The following is a 19,582-nucleotide window of genomic DNA, read 5'->3' as shown; positions in this document are numbered from 1 at the left end:
ACGCTGGGATTTGGCGCCCCCCTCCTCGGTGCAACCTATATAAGGCTCACAGTCTGCGCTCCTGGTACACGCGCTTCAACTTCGGTTGGTGTGTGTCGAAGAAACCTGACTGCGCCCTGAGGAGAACAGCGGAGAAGGTCCACCGAGCCTGGCGAAAGGTCCGCTGAGCGGGCTGTCGTCCGGAGCCACTCCGGGCTGCGGAGCACCCAGTGGAGACCGCGCCTGGCTCAGGTGTGGGACCCCATCCTTCCTGTCTTCGCAGAGGAGTCCTCGCGTGGTGAGTATGCGGTGAGGACGTTTTTTTTTTAAAGATCACGTTCATTCCCCGTGCTTATCGGGAGCTGCGGGAGATGGAGTAGCACCCCAGAATGTCTCCACGCAAAACTTGTCATGCCTTCACTGGCTGTACCCCAAAACAAATGGGGAAACCAAGCCTTCAAGGCTTGGGTTTCCAGGACCAAGTCCAGATACGGGCTGTAGACAGAGATGAGCTGCGGACAGTGATGAGCTGCAGACGGTCAGGAGCTACAGATCGATTTGCAATTTGCTCTTCAAATGCGCTACCAAGTGCCATGCTTTACAAACAGATAAGCGCTTCAAATGCGCTACAAACTGGCGCTTCAGATGCGCTACAAGCACGCTTCACGCGGGCGACAAACTGATGGGTGCTACAACTGGCGCTTCATTGCGCTATAAACTGATGGGCGCTTTATGTGCCACAAACTGACGGATGGGCGCTTCAGTGGCCCTACAATCCAGACCGAGGAGCAGCAATATAGGAGCTGCAGACAGAAAACTGAATTGCGCTTTACACGCGCTGCAAAATCTGAGCTGCAGAAGAGTAGCACTACAAAAAACGCTACAAAAACGATGCGATTAGCCAGCCCGACAACAGCGCTTCATTGCGCTGCGAGGCACATGAACTGCAGAGGTACATGAGCTGCGGAACAATTCACACCTAAGATGCACTACAAAGTGGTAAGAGCTGCAGAGGTACAGGAGCTGCAGACTGTTTGCGATACAAATAAAGCAGCCGTAGTGGGACATGAGCTGCGGAGTACAATTCCTCTGTTTTCTTGGAGCAGGACCCCACCCTTTCACCTTTTGGAATGGCTCCCACTCTATTTTTCTGCAGGACGGTTCTCTGCATGATGGTGCTGGTAGACAAAATGGAGCCCCGGGCAAAAATTAGTGTTTAACATTCTGCCCACACCATTCCCGCTATAGCAGTGGAGTGGAGGGGCACTGATTGGAGTGGAAATGGGAATCTTTTGGTGATGGCAGAGCAGGCTGCCTGCCTACTTGTGCTTGATTGAAGTGGCGGTGTAGTTGTGGTGGCGCGAATCAGCGTCCAGCAACAGTTTGTGGAAACTGTGGGTTTGCTGAGTATGGCGGGGGAATTGGATCTGTGGATTGCTCTTGCTGCATGAAATGAATCTGGCTTTGGTGGCTGGTGGGAGGGGTTTGGGAGGGGGGATTCTGGCGGCGGGGGGGGTGTGCAGATACTCTGCAGCCCTGTAGCAGCCAGTCTCAGGCCTGCCCCGCCCATCCTAGCGTGCCTTCTCTGCGGTGCTTAGCGCCTCCTCCTACAGCGCCTCCTCAGAGCGCGCCTCCCCTGCAGCGCGCCTTCCCAGAGCGCGCCTTCTAGATGCGGACTCCTCAGGCCCCTCCTCCCAGCTCCTTAGCGCCTGCCTGCCCAGGCCCCACCTCTCTTTGGCCGCCTCATTCTGAGGTGAGCTGCTCAGGCCCCGCCTCTTCCAGGCCCGCCTTTTCTGTGGTGAGCTGCCCAGGCCCTGCCTCTCCCGGGCCCACCTACTCTGAGGTGAACTCTCCAGGCCCCGCCTCTCCCGGGGCCGCCCCCTCTGAGGTGAACTGCCCAGGCCCCACCTCTCCTGGGCCCGCCTCCTCTGAGGTGAACTGACCAGGCCCCGCCTCTCCTGGGCCCGCCTCCTCTGAGGTGAACTGCCCAGGCCCCGCCTCTCCTGGGCCCGCCTCCTCTGATGTGAGCTCACCCAGATCCCACCTCCCCAGGCCGGCCTCCTCTTAGGTAGCCTGCTCAGGCCCCGCCTCTCCAAGGCTTGGCCCCTCCCTAAGCCTGCCTCTGCTGGGCTGGCCTATAGTCCCACCTCCCTCAGAGCCCGCTAGCACACATGCGCAGTGTGAACCCTCAGCCCCTCCCTTCAGGCGCCGGTCCTCTGCCCCTGCGCACCTTCCTTGCCTGAGCCCTGGCTGTACAGCCCCGCCCCCCTGCGGTTTCTCTGCTGTGTTGATTTTGCTTTTTGGCTACTAGAGTCTAATAGAATAATAAATAAAACAATTAACAATAATAATTATAACTGGAATTTATGAGCACTTTTAATATGTTCTTTGCATATATTCAATAACATAATCCCACAATTTAAACTCCTGATAGTGGCTTATGAAGGGACCTTGTAAACTGACATGGCTGGTGCCTCTAAAGGCAATTTAGCCAAATGTTTTTACTGCAAATGAAAACCAAAACTTAACAATTTATTTTTAAAAACTTTAAAAATATTTTCACATTTAGGGTTTTTTTAGAGGCACTAGTGGACCTTTGGGAATCGGATGTTTTGGTGGATACAAAATTGGTGCTGTTGGTTTGGCCTCTGAGTGAGGATAAGGCTTTTATTTGCGTGCCTATGAAGCTGGGTGTTTTCCTTGGATCTCTAGGTGATTAACCCTAGCCTATTTGCCTATGTATAATAAATTGTGCCTGCACATGGTAGGCATTCATTAAATATGTGTTAAATGACCAGAGTAAATTGGTTTATTCAGTGTCTTGCTTGGTGTCTGTAGGTCTCTTCTGATTTGCTCCTTTCCTATGGTGCTTTGCTGTCCTGGGTTGCCTTGTTTGCGTTATCTCTCACATTTAACAGAATAAAAAAAAAGTGTATGTGTTTTTAAACTCCAATGATATAAGCTGTAATTATAATACAAAGCAACTAAATTAATTTTAATTATTCCAAATAATTAGCTTTTTTCATAAAAAGCTAGTTATTCCAAATATTAGCGTTTTTCATGAAAAGCTACTTATTCCAAATAATTAGCTTTTTTCATAAAAAGCTAGTTATTCCAAATAATTAGCTTTTTTCATAAAAAGCTAGTTATTCCAAATAATTAGCTTTTTTCATAAAAAGCTAGTTATTCCAAATAATTAGCTTTTTTCATAAAAAGCTAGTTATTCCAAATAATTAGCTTTTTTCATAAAAAGCTAGTTATTCCAAATAATTAGCTTTTTTCATAAAAAGCTAGTTATTCCAAATAATTAGCTTTTTTCATAAAAAGCTAGTTATTCCAAATAATTAGCTTTTTTCATAAAAAGCTAATTTAAATTTGGGGCAAGTGGATTATTAATGGTACATATTGTATTAAAGTTTGTGTAATGTAATATAAAGTGGTCACATTACCAAATATAGGTTGTTTCAGCTTGCAAAATTAAACATCTGTATAAAACAAATTTATAACTGATTGCCAGTAAGAGGTACCATGTAAGAATTGTTTTTCTAGCTGAATGAAGAAATTTTAAAACCTGGTTCCATATATTACAAATCATGAGCCAGGACTTTGGTAGGGGAGGAACTGGGGGCTTTGGCTCCCAAAAATCTCTGTCACATACCCCCTCCCCACCACAAGTACACAATCTATGGAAAATTTGTGCTTATCATAGTTACAGCTTTAAGTAATTTTCCCTTCTCTTTGGATATTGTATATTTGCATATTAAAGAGGTTCAAAACAACAGTAATAACATGCATATTAAGAGAATTTGCATTTCATAAATAGTACAAGATAGTACTAAAAAATTGGACATTTGAAAATATGAAGCAACTAAGAGTTGCTTAATGAGATGTCATTTCCTAATGGGATGTGTATTTATGGTTTTTGGCTACTATTGCTCTTTGGTGTGTTTGTGGAATAGAAATTATTCCAAGCTATTGTGAAGAGTCAATAATTAACCAAATGTATTTATTTCCTAAAAAGACTAAAACTGAAATTATTATCATGTAAAGATGGCATCTGTCCTAGGCAACTTGGCTTTATGCAGTTTGTCCTTTCAGTTTTCAGGAATGAGACCTCTTGACCCCTCCCCTCCAATGCAGCCCCTACTAAGGGGGAGTTTAAGGAGCCATACATAGTTCTATAATTCAAATCAAGTAAACATGCTTCTTGTCCCAGGTTAACTTGTGCTGCCTCAGTCGCTGTTTAAACATTTTTATACGCACTGTTAACCTGCCTGCCCATTACCCTATTACTTTTAATGGATAAACTACTGTTCCCTGGGCAGTTGTCTCTTTTAACGTCCCACCCTAAACTTGCCAACCCTCATATGAAGGCCTCAGGCTTGTTATTGGCAAAGGTCAGAAGTCTTAAGCTAGTGACCTTGCAGGCTAAAGTAGGCCTTGAATTTGTTTGACCAGGAACTAAATTAAAAAATAAAAAAGAATGAAATGTCTGGTGGCAGGGGGGCAGGGGTGGGGAGGGTGGTAAGGGGGAGGGCATGCACCCCCAGGTTCCATTGTTGCAGCCCCTCCCATCTTAACTCTGATCTCTTTTCACTTTTAAACTACCTTCCTTATATACCAAAGGTATTTGAATTTTTAACTCTTATTGATCTTTTATTTCCCTAAACCATGTAGTAATTATTTGCTGATTTCCTAATGTATTGTTATTTCTGTCCCATCACTGTTTTTTGCAGATAATAAAACCATCAGACCTGGGCTTCAATAAAGCCCCACTTAGTGGCCGTGATTGACAAGTGGTCAGGCTGCACCAGGCCATGCTGTGAATGCTCTTTAGGAAGTCTTGTCTCAAGGTTTTGAAGGTATTAATGTCTAGATGACAAAAGTGGTACCTTAGTCACCTTACTTATGGTTATTAGTTGTTCATTAATGGGACATGAAAACTCCTAATTTAATAAGGAAAAATTGCATTATGTTGTGATGTTATATTGTCAAGGTCAGCAATACAATTGTCTTTAAGGAGTTGGAAATGATACTGAATGTCACGGGTTATGATGTGTTTATTGTGTTTTCTAATTTGTTCTAAACTTCAATATTTTATCTTGAATGTCGATTATTTGTTGTTTTTATAGCCTAAGTTACTAGAGTAATTAAGTAGTGGGGTTAAAACTGTTAAAATGTCACACTACTCCCTGTCTCTTAAAGACCCTGCTTGCTGTATAGCCACTCCTTGGAGAGGCTACACCAACTGCAAAGGACACAGGGATAGTATCTGTGGGTGGTGACATTGGGGCATGGGAGGTACCTAAAGAGTTTAAGAGTTGGAGAGGAAGGAGCATTTCTTTACAGCCAGGGGCTGGGCATCATGTTTAATTACCACTTTTTTTTTTTTTCTTGTACTCTATTGGTTGAAAATAGTAACTATTTTTCACCTAACTTCTCTAATTACCAACTGTGTATCTTTTTGGCCTTATTCTATGTAATTTATTTGGCGTCCATTTTTGCAGGTAAATCACATAGTGAGTATCCAGAGAGGACCAAGTTATGTATTTAAACTTTTGTTTATTTAAAAGTTTTATAAACTTTCTTTAAAAGTTCTAAACTTTTTAAAACAAAATTTTTTAAACTTTTTTAAACTTTTACATATTATGTTTTAAACTTTTTATATATTTAAATTTTCCAAATATGGGACTTGAGATTATTAATAAAATTTAAAATAATTAAATCATTCTAAATGCATTTAACTGTATTTTCAGGAAGTACACAGGCAGACACTGTGTCAGGATTTTTTATGTGTGTGATTGTCATTACACTCATAATTAGAATGCTTAAACACACACCCTACCCCCACCTCCCCACACACATCCACTCACCCCCTAGGAGTGCAGCCCTGTCCCACCTTAACATTACAAACCTTCATTTGGGGCTACGCTGACAAATCTTCATTAAAAACTATGGATTACAAACTGGTAACCTGCAAGACAAATAAGGCCTTGAATTTGTTTGACCAACACAGTATTTTTAAAAAACTAAATGTCTTTAGGTGGGAAATGCATGCCCATGTTGCTATAGTTGCAGCCCCTCCCTCTTTTAATCCCACTCTTTTTACACAGATAGTCACCTTTCTATTTTCTAATTAATAACTCTGTTCATATCAGCTAACCATTGTTGAATACTCACTACATAATTTACCTGCACTATTTAATTAAGTCCTCATAATTAGTTTGAGGCATGCTATTATTGGGCTTCTTTGAATATCCCATTTTATAGCTTTTCCTAGGAGGCATCAGTTATTATTTCTTGAATGACTGCATAATGACAAGGGAAACTGACATACACATATTGCTGCTTAGTGCCATTTCTGTCCCATAGAGAATTTTCTTTGGGGATTTAAATTATGATCAGAAAAGTAATTTAGGCAGTCCTGTGCTTTTTGTGGTGGTGGTTGTTTGATTTGATAACCAGTTACCTTCTCGGTGGCAGTGGAATAGGGTTGTGACAGTTGGCCAGAGTACCCTCCTGCCCACAGGGCTGATGAATACATGCATTGTGATTTTAATACTCCCCTCTTGCTTTAATGAGATTCTATTAGTTGCAGTATTAACTATTTTTGGCCTGGCTTCTTTAATAACAAAAGTTATTATTTTGGCTTTAATTTGCATAATTGATTTTGTATCCATGTTTGCCTTGAAGTTTCTTGCTGTGTTTGAATACAAAACTACTTGTTTAGAGGGTTTCAACATTCTTTTATAGTTTATAAAGGTAAGCATGCTGTTGATAATGTATTGTTGAATCATAATGAACAGGTGGCCTTTGAGGAAGACAAGGTCATTTGAACATCAAAAAGTAGTTTGCTTTTTGTTATATATGGTGCTGATTAATAACTTTCTCTTGAGAGTTTATTTTCTTTGTTCACTAATTATTAATGTAAGCACGTAGAGCAAGGGATAATTTAAATACCAAATCCTTTGTGTCTGCTTTTGCTGCTTTGAATGTATAAGTTGGATTTATACATACATTTATCTTTATTTACAGAAATAAGCGGGTTTTGAAAACAAAAAAAAGAAGGAGTGGAAGAGGGGGCCAGGATCCAGGCCTCCATCCCCACAGAAGTGAAGCTACAGCTGGGAGGTCTCCTCCCACCCCAACCGTCACCCTGGGTCCCGACTGCCCACCTCCTCCTCCTCCCCCTCCCCCCAACAACAACAACAACAACAACTCCAAGCACACTGGCCATAAGAGTGCGTGTGTCCCCAACATGACCGAACGAAGAAGGGACGAGCTCTCTGAAGAGATCAACAACTTAAGAGAGAAGGTCATGAAGCAGTCGGAGGAGAACAACAACCTGCAGAGCCAGGTGCAGAAGCTCACAGAGGAGAACACCACCCTTCGAGAGCAAGTGGAACCCACCCCTGAGGATGAGGATGATGACATCGAGCTCCGCGGTGCTGCAGCAGCTGCTGCCCCACCCCCTCCAATAGAGGAAGAGTGCCCAGAAGACCTCCCAGAGAAGTTCGATGGCAACCCAGACATGCTGGCTCCTTTCATGGCCCAGTGCCAGATCTTCATGGAAAAGAGCACCAGGGATTTCTCAGTTGATCGTGTCCGTGTCTGCTTCGTGACAAGCATGATGACCGGCCGTGCTGCCCGTTGGGCCTCAGCAAAGCTGGAGCGCTCCCACTACCTGATGCACAACTACCCAGCTTTCATGATGGAAATGAAGCATGTCTTTGAAGACCCTCAGAGGCGAGAGGTTGCCAAACGCAAGATCAGACGCCTGCGCCAAGGCATGGGGTCTGTCATCGACTACTCCAATGCTTTCCAGATGATTGCCCAGGACCTGGATTGGAACGAGCCTGCGCTGATTGACCAGTACCACGAGGGCCTCAGCGACCACATTCAGGAGGAGCTCTCCCACCTCGAGGTCGCCAAGTCGCTGTCTGCTCTGATTGGGCAGTGCATTCACATTGAGAGAAGGCTGGCCAGGGCTGCTGCAGCTCGCAAGCCACGCTCGCCACCCCGGGCGCTGGTGTTGCCTCACATTGCAAGCCACCACCAGGTAGATCCAACCGAGCCGGTGGGAGGTGCCCGCATGCGCCTGACCCAGGAAGAAAAAGAAAGACGCAGAAAGCTGAACCTGTGCCTCTACTGTGGAACAGGAGGTCACTACGCTGACAATTGTCCTGCCAAGGCCTCAAAGTCTTCGCCGGCGGGAAACTCCCCGGCCCCGCTGTAGAGGGACCTTCAGCGACCGGGCCAGAAATAATAAGGTCCCCACAAGATGATGCCTCATCTCCACACTTGCAAGTGATGCTCCAGATTCATCTTCCGGGCAGACACACCCTGTTCGTCCGAGCCATGATCGATTCTGGTGCTTCTGGCAACTTCATTGATCACGAATATGTTGCTCAAAATGGAATTCCTCTAAGAATCAAGGACTGGCCAATACTTGTGGAAGCAATTGATGGGCGCCCCATAGCATCGGGCCCAGTTGTCCACGAAACTCACGACCTGATAGTTGACCTGGGAGATCACCGAGAGGTGCTGTCATTTGATGTGACTCAGTCTCCATTCTTCCCTGTCGTCCTAGGGGTTCGCTGGCTGAGCACACATGATCCCAATATCACATGGAGCACTCGATCTATCGTCTTTGATTCTGAATACTGCCGCTACCACTGCCGGATGTATTCTCCAATACCACCATCGCTCCCACCACCAGCACCACAACCGCCACTCTATTATCCAGTAGATGGATACAGAGTTTACCAACCAGTGAGGTATTACTATGTCCAGAATGTGTACACTCCAGTAGATGAGCATGTCTACCCAGATCACCGCCTGGTTGACCCTCACATAGAAATGATACCTGGAGCACACAGTATTCCCAGTGGACATGTGTATTCACTGACCGAACCTGAAATGGCAGCTCTTCGAGATTTTGTGGCAAGAAATGTAAAAGATGGGCTAATTACTCCAACGATTGCACCTAATGGAGCCCAAGTTCTCCAGGTGAAGAGGGGGTGGAAACTGCAAGTTTCTTATGATTGCCGAGCTCCAAACAATTTTACTATCCAGAATCAGTATCCTCGCCTATCTATTCCAAATTTAGAAGACCAAGCACACCTGGCAACGTACACTGAATTCGTACCTCAAATACCTGGATACCAAACATACCCCACATATGCCGCGTACCCGACCTACCCAGTAGGATTCGCCTGGTACCCAGTGGGACGAGACGGACAAGGAAGATCACTATATGTACCTGTGATGATCACTTGGAATCCACACTGGTACCGCCAGCCTCCGGTACCACAGTACCCGCCGCCACAGCCGCCGCCTCCACCACCACCGCCGCCACCGCCTCCATCTTACAGTACCCTGTAAATACCTGTCATGTCCTTCAGGATCTCTGCCCTCAAAATTTATTCCTGTTCAGCTTCTCAATCAGCGACTGTGTGCTAAATTTTAGGCTAATGTATCTTCAGGCCACCTGAGGCACATCCTCTCTGAAACGGCTATGGAAGGTTAGGGCCACCCTGGACTGGCACACATCCTAAAGCACCAAAAGACCTTCAACATTTTCTGAGAGCAACAGAGTATTTGCCAATAAATGATCTCTCATTTTTCCACCTTGACTGCCAATCTAACTAAAATAATTAATAAGTTTACTTTCCAGCCAGTCCTGGAAGTCTGGGTTTTACCTGCCAAAACCTCCATCACCATCTAAATTATAGGCTGCCAAATTTGCTGTTTAACATTTACAGAGAAGCTGATACAAACGCAGGAAATGCTGATTTCTTTATGGAGGGGGAGACAAGGAGGAGGAGGAGGACATGACTTTTCTTGCGGTTTCGGTACCCTCTTTTTAAATCACTGGAGGACTGAGGCCTTATTAAGGAAGCCAAAATTATCGGTGCAGTGTGGAAAGGCTTCCGTGATCCTCTCGCTGCACCCTTAGAAACTTCACCGTCTTCAAACTCCATTTCCATGGTTCTGTTAATTCTCAAGGAGCAGCAACTCGACTGGTTCTCCCAGGAGCAGGCAAAACCCTTGTGACATGAAACATCTCAGGCCTGAAAAGAAAGTGCTCTCTCAAATGGACTCTTGCATGTTAATACTATGTCTTCACATCATGGTGCAAATCACATGTACCCAATGACTCCGGCTTTGACACAACACCTTACCATCATCATGCCATGATGGCTTCCACAAAGCATTAAACCTGGTAACCAGAGATTACTGGTGACTCCAGCGTTGTTAGATGTTCATGAAATGTGACCACCTCTCAATCACCTTCGAGGGCTAAAGAGTAGCACATCAAAAGGACTCCAAAATCCCATACCCAACTCTTAAGAGATTTGTCCTGGTACTTCAGAAAGAATTTTCATGAGTGTTCTTAATTGGCTGGAAAAGCACCAGCTGACGTTTTGGAAGAATCTATCCATGTGTCTGCCTCCATATGCATCTGGGCATTTCATCTTCAGTCCCCTCATTAGACTGTAGCGTTAGGATGTGTGGAGAGAGGAGAAATGATTTAGCACCCAGATTCACACTCCTATGCCTGGAAGGGACATCTTTGAAGAAGAGGAATTAGGGCTGTGGACACTGTCTTGAGGATGTGGACTTCCTTAGTGAGCTCCACATTACTTGATGGTAACCACTTCAAAAGGATCAGAATCCACATAATGAAAAAGGTCCCTCTAGAGGATGGAGCTGATGTGAAGCTGCCAATGGATGAAAAGCCTCAGAAAGCAACTCAAAGGACTCAAAGCAACGGACAACACAAGAGTTGTCTTCAGCCCAGTGACACCTCTGATGTCCCCTGGAAGCTTTGTGCTAACCTGGGACTGCCTGATTTCCTTTAGCCTGGTCCCTAGCTACTACCTTGAACTGTTTTATCTAACCTCTCTTTTTCTGTTTAATTCTTTACTACTGCCATTGACCCTGCTGCAGGATTTGTGTCATTTTCCTGCCTGGTTGCTGAGACTCCATTTTGCTGCCACACACAGAGATGTAAGAGGCAGGCTTTAATTGCCAAAGCACAGTTTGAGCAGTAGAAAACAACATGGTGTACATCTCAAATTGCCTGACATGAAGAGGAGTCTAACGGTGAAGTTTCACTTTTCATCAGCATCATCTTTCACATGTTCATTATCATCCGCTCTTATTCTTGCATGTTTAAATACTTAAAATTTTTAGTATAATTTTTAGTGTGTTTTGAAGTGGTGACTAGGCTTTCAAACATTTCCATTGAATTACAAAGTACTATCCAGTTCTTATTGTTAGACTTAAACTAAGTAAAAATGATAAGTAACATAGTGTAAAATATTCCTTTACTGTGAACTTCTTACAATGCTGTGAATGAGAGGCTCCTCAGAACTGGAGCATTTGTATAATAATTCATCCTGTTCATCTTCAATTTTAACATCATATATAATTTCAATTCTATCAATTGGGCCTTTAAAAATCATATAAAAGGATATAAAATTTCAAAAGAGAAACCTAATTGGCTATTTAATCCAAAACAACTTTTTTTTCCTTCAATGGAATCAGAAAGCTTGTCAATCACTCATGTGTTTTAGAGTAATTACTTTTAAAATGGTGCATTTGTGCTTCTGAACTATTTTGAAGAGTCACTTCTGTTTACCTCAAGTATCAATTCATCCTCCATACATTTGAATTCAAGTTGTTTTGTGTCAAATTTGCAGTTGTCAATTGATCTTCAAGCTGCAGGGTGCCTAGAAATGGGCCGTTGTCTGTAGCCCTGGCATGTGCACATGGACATTTGCCACCACTGCAAGCAAAAGTCTGGAGAAGTTCACCAACGACAAGAACGATCAGGGAAAATATGCTGCTGTGGGTTAACAACTCAGAAAGTCCCTGATCCACATTTGGCTGTTTACTAAAGCTTGTGATTAACTTTTTGGCAGTGTGTACTATGCTCTATTGCTATATATGCTATCTATAAATGTAGATGTTAAGGATAAGTAATTCTAAATTTATTATTCTATAGTTTTGAAGTTTGGTTAAGTTTCCTTTCACTCAATTGATTTATTTTGTTGTTAATCAAATTTATGTTAATTGGATCCTTTAAATTTTTTTGGCATTTTCCAACAAAAATGGCTTTATTCATAAGAAAGGAAAAAAATCAATGGAATTTGATATCTAAAGAAGTTAGAAAGGGAGCAAAATAAAAAACATAAAGGAGATAGATGAATTAGTAAGCAAAATCAGTAGTCGAGTTTTTCAAACTGGCAAAATTAATTAATTGACTTTTAGCCCAAATTTACATTGTTAATTAAATCAAGAAGGAAGAAGATCTAAGAGCTCCCATTGATAGGCAAGCCTAGAGAGAACTAGCTAAATTTATCATGCTAGGATATTGAAACAGAGAAAGTTTACATACATTTATGAAGGGTCAATTTAGTTTGGACAGTGAGGTATTTGTCTTAGTGGAAAAAAGGAGAATTAGTCTGATCAAATGGTGAAGTAATACAGTGAACTTGCAGGTGCACAAAATAAGAGGGCCACATCTATATGGTGCAGTCTGGAATTCTGTTTAAGTTTGCAGGTACCTCTTGGACTTCTGAATTGATCCAGTTGTCATCCACCACAGACATCTCACATCAGATACAGACAGTTCCAAGACTGACAACAGAGAACAACCTGCTGGAAAGACCTGGGCAGAAATGGAGAGCCCTGCGGGAACCATGCTACATTTTCATCTAAAGAGAGAACGCACATCTGATGAGACTGAAAGTTCTTTGTTGTTTTAGATTGTAGAATGGTATTGAATTGGTCTGTGGAAAATTGCATTGCTTTTATTTCTTTGTGTAATCGAGTTTAAGTAATAGGGGATATATAATCATAAGCATTTTAGGGTGGGAGGGACTATTAAGTAATTTTAAGTGGGTGGGGTTATTTAGAATGTTAGAATAATATTATGTATTAGATATCGCTATAAGTGGACATGCGTACTTACTTGTAACCCTTTACCCTATAATTGCTATCCTTAAAGATTTCAAATAAACTCGGAGGGAACTGCAGGGAGACCAACTTATTTAGAGCGAATTGGACATGGATAAAAACCCTAGTGGGAGAAAGTTCAAAGGTGATTAGATTAATAATTTAATAGAGGATGACTGCCCTCTGATAAATTACTGCTAGAATGAACTTGTCAATGATGGATGGTAAATTTTCATGGAAGTTATAAAAGTGATAAATAAAAACCCTTGCTTTTACCCCTGTCAGTAGCCCTCCTCCTACCACTGAACCCCATTGCCCCTACCCCTCCTTCTAACTTTATTGCTGTATTCTCTTCACTCTATATTGCTCTCTATTTGCTAATATTGCATTGCTGTTACAATAAAAATTCAATAAAGATTTAGTGGTTAAGTGCAAACTGTGTCCTGATCATTTCAGCATCTACCAGCATCGAGGGAATGGGGTGGGGTAGGGTGGGGAAGGCTGAGAGAGTAGGGAGAGTGGGAGAGGCTAAGAGTGCGGACAGTAGAGTAGGGTGGGGCTGTGGGGAGGGTGGGATTGTTGGAAGGGTAGGGAGGTAGGGAAGTGGGAGGTAGGAGGGTGGGTAGGGTAGGGGTGGAATTGAGTTTGGGATAGTGGGGTGGTGGTATAAAGAACATTATTGATTACAACCTAGTATGAATTATATAGCCAGAATACTCCAGGAAATCAGTTATTCCAGCTGCAAAAGTTTAACATATAAAATAAAGATAATTAATAGCAACTCTGGTTGCTATTATCACAAACTTTAACATCAGTAAATACTTGAGGTTCATTAATATAAAATTATGAAGTATTAGGACATAGAAGAAGAGTTTCAAAGGGCTGCTAGGTTCATATGACATGATAGTCACATAAATATGACTTTATTGGGAAGATAGTGACTAAAAGGAAAAATCTAGAACTAATGAAAACACACAACTAAAAACTGTCTACCTTCAGAAGCAGGCTACCAGAGTAGCTATCCATCAAGCAGAGCTCACAAACTCCAATCGTGTGCAGGGTGGTGGGTGGGTTTGAAGAATTGGGAGTAAGGGTCCTCAGCCAAGAACTACTGAGTTATTAAGTACCTGCCCTGGGGGTTTCTTACAATTTAACCTGATATAAAAGTGATTAGCCAAATCAAGTTGAAAGAAAATGGAAACATTTTATTCCAATTTGTTACACCTAGACTCCTCCTCATCTGGGCCCCACTTCTTTCCATAATCCATGTGATTAAACAAAAACAAAAAAAAAGGTGCTCAGCCTCAAGATTATATTAAGTTATGCAGCTGTATGACAAAGCTAGTCCAGAACAATAAACTTATTTTACATAACAATTGCAATATTTTTTGAAACTTTTTATGAAATGAATAAAGACACCCTCTTATCTAGTGTAGTGGATGCTAGCAATTAATCAAAACAACTAATTACAATCAAAACAATTACAATCAAAACAATTGTTTAGAATGATGACCACAGTATGTTAACTTAAAACACAAATGTACATTCATTTGGTCAATCTTAAAAGAGGTCCATATTCTACCGATTGGAGCTCTGAGTTGCCCTTTTGAATAAATCATCAGTACAAAACGTTATACAACAATGGGAAAATAAACAACTTTTAAAAACATAAAGGCAATTAAATATTCATGAGGATAAGAATCACTCTTGATCCATACCTCAAAAAATACACTAACGAATTGCATAAAGACTATGAGAAGGAAGAAGAACTTATTGGTATGAGGAGGGTAAACTAATACATCTAAGATGAATTAAATTAATAAAGATAACATGCACAACAGAATGGAAACATATTTGGTACATACCTATAAATGATTTGATAATGAATTCATTACCCAAACCACCTCATATTTTCCTGGAAAAATTAAGTAAACACCCAATTCCCACCCTTTACTCCTTATCCTCGGGTTCCACATCTACAGATTCAACCAACCTCAGATGGAAAATACTCAGAAAAACTAAAAAAAAAAATACAACAATAAAAATAAAAATAAACAATATAATACAACTATTTACATAGAATTTACATTGCATTAGGTATTACAAGTAATCTGGAGATAATTTAAAGTATACAGGAGGGTGTGCATAAGTTATATGCAAATACTATGGATTTTATATAAGGGACTTCAGCATCTTCAGATTTTACTATTGGCAGGGAGGGAGGTCCTAGAAGCTATTACCTTCATACACCAAGGGACAACTGTACATGAAGAAGAATCTGGAAGGATGGATAAATAAAATAAGAAAGAGAGAGCGTATGTGTGTGTGGTATGTTCAATAACAATTTATTAATTTCTTTCAATGTTCAAGGCAGTAGGCTTGGTCTAGGGGAATGCAACTCAGGGCACAGACCTTGGACTGCGACACCTAGTACAGTTGAAGGGTGAGCACCCAAGGGTTCTCTAGCTAGGTGTCTTAGTCCATTTTCGTTGTTATAAAAGAATACCTGAGACTGAGTAATCAATAAAGAAAAATAGTTTATTAAGCTCACAGTTCTGCAGGCTGAGAAGTTCAAGGGCATGGTCCTGGCTTCTGGCAAGGACTTTCAAGCTTTGTCACAACATGGCTGAGAAGGTCAAAGGGGAACCAGACATATGCAAATGAAAAAACCTGAGGAGCATCCTGGCTTTATAACAACCCACTCTTGAGGAAACTAACCCAGTTACTACCTCAAGAACAGCAACAAGCCATTCATGAGGCATCTGCCTCCATATCCCAAACACCTCCTACTAGCTCCACGCCCATCAACACTGCCACATTGGGGATCAAATTTCAACATGAGTTTTGGTAAGAACAAACAAACCATATCCAAATAATAGCACACGAGTACCCCAACTGCTCTTAGGCACCATAGTTGCCCAAGTCATTTGTGAGTAGGCACTGTTTAATTATCATTTAGTGCAGACAAAGGATATTTGACATTTAAGGTTTTTTTCTAGAATACATTAAATTTCTTAAATATTTATTTTTACCAATGTTTTTCAATTGAAGATTAGAAAGAATGAACAAGAGAAATGGTTCCTCCCTCCCAAATTGACTTCCCAAGCAACTCTTTTAGCATATAATAAAATTCCCTTATTCTATTCCCAGATAATCCCTAGAGGTAGTTGACAGCTGCATATCTAGAATCTCAGTTCCTGGTAACTCAGGATAATTTACAGAATCACATTTTGATCCAAGACAGTCGAAAAAGAGAGCAGGTGAATCTTTGGAATATCATTAAATCATTAATTACTATTTTCTATTTAGCCTTATAGTCCTTACATAAGAAAATCCCTGAATTAAAATTAATTATAACTTATATAACTTTGAATCATTGGCTGGTTATTCTCAATCAGTCCATGTTACAAAAAAAAGAAACAGGTGGAAGTTAGACTCAGAGATAGCACCTTATAAAAATTTATTATAGATAAAATTCTTTTTAAAAAACAAATATTTTTTCCTATTTTATTTCCAAGAGGTTTCAACATTACTTAAATCTCATATATATCAGCCTGATGTTAGAATAAATCTAATAAAATAATACAACATCCTACTTTCTAGGCATAAGTTGATGTGAAGACTACACATGCTCATTTCTACTTTGAGTCTCTTGAGTAATACCCTAAGTTTCACCACTGACTGCAGCTCTTAAGATTAATTAAAGTAGGGTGAATGATATTTTGCTAGCTTTTGGACCACAACATTGGCCCATCAAATTACCCTATCAGTCCAAGTCTGAAATAATACCCAACTGTGACAACTGGGCATAAGTCTTCTTACTAAGGGCTAAACCTCACCAAAATCCAATGTTGAGGTTGGAAGAGTATTCACTAGTGACCTCTCTCTTCTTTTGTACCTACTTGAGAATGAACACAGGTAGTTAGACGTGGATTAAAATGCATCTTTATTATGGTCAAGCTAAGTTGTAGAATGCAATTTGGGCCTTAGGTTAAAAGGTTAAAATTATCCATCCTACTCCTTTCCTCCTCCCCAATTTCTGGATCTGAGGATGAGATGTGCTCAGAGTAGATACCCTACATAGCCCCCTCAAGGAGGAACATGAGCTGCCTCACACCCATCAATAACTTGGGAGAGGAACAAAAGCAAGGCCAATATGCCTAGAAGCCTACCTTTTTAAGACAAGGTCTATGTAGATTGCATGTAAGTACAGAGTATAGAACTAAAGCCCCAGTTTGTTCTCAGGACATTGTCAACACCGATATATAAGTTTTCTCCAGTCCAGTGACAGCTCTTATCAGGAGATACATATCAGATTGGACTTATTTGCACATATGTAAAATTTACAACCAGATGGCTAGGGGTTGTACATATGTCTAGTGCAACATATTAGGGTTCACTAAGTATAAAAATCCTGACTAAGAGCTTGATGACACTTGTTCCTGCTTCAGAGGACCTGCTGTCCTTTGTTCCCCTAACATTGAAAGATCAAGTCTCTGACCTAATACCCTGAACTTCATTGTGATGAAAGTCCTCACAGTGATTCCAATCCACAGTGATAGCCTAAAGGATCACTTTGAAGAAGACGCATTCCTACCTATGAGATGATAAATGAACCATCACAGACACCCACCTAGAGGTTAAAAGGTGGTGTTCTGTACCTACTCCAAAGGAATGTGTGAGTTACTTTTATTATAAATAGGAAAGTGTAGTTTAGATGGTTTAGTTTTATGTAGGAATTTTTTTTTTTTTTTTAAGATGAAGTCTCACTCTATCACCCAGCCTGGAGTGTGGTGGTGTGATCTTGGCTCACTGCAAGCTCCGTTTCCCAGGTTCAAGTGATTCTCCTGCCTCAGCCTCCCAAGTAGCTGGGATTATAGGCACCCGCCACAATGCTCAGCTAATTTTTGTATTTTTAGTGGAGATTGAGTTTCACCACATTGGCCAGGCTGGTCGCAAACTCCTGAACTCAGGTGATCTGCCCGCCTCGGCCTCCCAAAGTGCTGGGATTATAGGCATAAGTCACCGCACCCAGTCTATGTAGAATTTCTAAATGTTGATTAATTCCATACTTATATATATAGTTAATTCTTATAATACATATTTGTTATGGACTAAATTGTCTGCCTTCCCTCCTGCAAATCTATATATTGAAGCCCTGACCCCCAGTGTGACCTATTTGGAGAAAGGGCCTTTAAGGAAGTAATTAAGATTAAATGAGTTCATAAGGGTGGGGTCCTAATCAAATAGAACTAGTGTTTTAAGAAAAGGAAGAACCACCAGGAATACCCGCACAGAGGAAAGGTCATGTGAGGACACAGCAAAAAGGTAGCTATCTGCAAGCCAAACACAAGGGTCTCACCAGACAACAACTCTGCCAGCATGTTGATCTTAGAATTCTGACATCCAGAACAGGGAGAAAATGAATTTTTGTTATTTTATCCAACCAGCCTATGGTATTTTGAAATGGCACCCCCTAGCAGACTAATACAATATTGTATTTTGTATTCTATAAGTTTTCTATTTATTATGATATAATATAGAGGAGTATAACATATAGTATAAGAATACTAAATATTAGTATATATTATATCATATATAGTTATTTAATAAGTTTTATAATAATAGTATAATATAGTATAATAGATGTAGGTAAAATAAGTATAAATATATTATTATATGTTATATAGTATTGCCTAAAGACAGGGATACATTCTGAAAAATGTGTCAGGCAATTTTGTCATTGTGTGAACATCATAGAGTGTACTTACATAAACCTAGATGGTATAGCCTACTACACACCTAGGCTGTATGGCTATTGCTTTTAGGCTACAGGCCTGTATAGCATGTTACTATACTAAACATTATAGATAATTGTAACACAATGGTCAATATTTCTGTAGAAAAGTTACAGTAAAAATACAGTATAAAAGATAAAAAATAGGCAAGGCGCAGTGGCTCATGCTTGTAATCCCAGCACTTTGGGAGGCCAAGGCGGGCAGTGATCACAAGGTCAGGAATTTAAGACCAGCCTGGCCAACATAGTAAAATGCCATCTCTACCAAAAATATAAAAAATTAGCCGGGCATGGTGGCGGGCACCTGTAATCCCAGCTACTCAGGAGGCTGAGGCAGGAGAATTGCTTGAACCTGGGAGGAGGAGGTTGCGGTGAGCCGAGATCATGCCATTGCACTCTAGCCCAGGCAACAGTGTGAGACTCCGTCTCGAAAAAAAAAAAAGAAGATAAAAAAAGAGTACACCTATGGGGGGACACACGATAAGTGGAGTTTATAGGACTGGAAGTTGCTCTGGGTGAGTCAATGAATGAGTCGTGAGTGAATATGAGGGCCTAGGACATTATTATATATGACTGTAGACTCTATAAACATAGTATATTAGGCTACACTAAATTTATTTAAAAATTTTTCTTTTTTCAATAATAAATTAAGTTTAACTTACTGTAATTTTTAGCTTCATAAACTTTAATTTTTTTTAGCTTTTTGACTATTGTAACACAGCTTAAAACAGAGATATTGTACAGTTGTATAAAAATATTTTCTCTTTTTATATCCTTATTCTATAAGCTTTTTTCTATTTTTTTTATTTTTATAGATTTAGGGAGTACAAGTATATATTT

General features: G+C 41.0%; 1 protein-coding gene across 2 annotated transcripts; it reads left to right on the top strand.

Moving 5' to 3' along the window:
• Positions 1-5: 5 nt before the first annotated feature.
• On the top strand, positions 6-13,381 carry PEG10 (paternally expressed 10). 2 transcript variants are annotated; one of them, NM_001291092.2, is made up of 2 exons: positions 6-288; positions 7,015-13,381. In NM_001291092.2, exons 1-2 carry the CDS (start codon positions 284-286, stop codon positions 8,213-8,215), a joined length of 1,206 nt encoding a protein of 401 aa, NP_001278021.1. In that variant the 5' UTR covers positions 6-283; the 3' UTR covers positions 8,216-13,381.
• The last annotated feature ends 6,201 nt before the right edge of the window (positions 13,382-19,582 follow it).

Source organism: Gorilla gorilla, chromosome 6 (assembly GCF_029281585.2).
Source record: "Gorilla gorilla gorilla isolate KB3781 chromosome 6, NHGRI_mGorGor1-v2.1_pri, whole genome shotgun sequence".
Lineage (NCBI taxonomy): Eukaryota > Metazoa > Chordata > Mammalia > Primates > Hominidae > Gorilla > Gorilla gorilla.
This window is presented reverse-complemented; position numbering and strand designations above follow the sequence as displayed.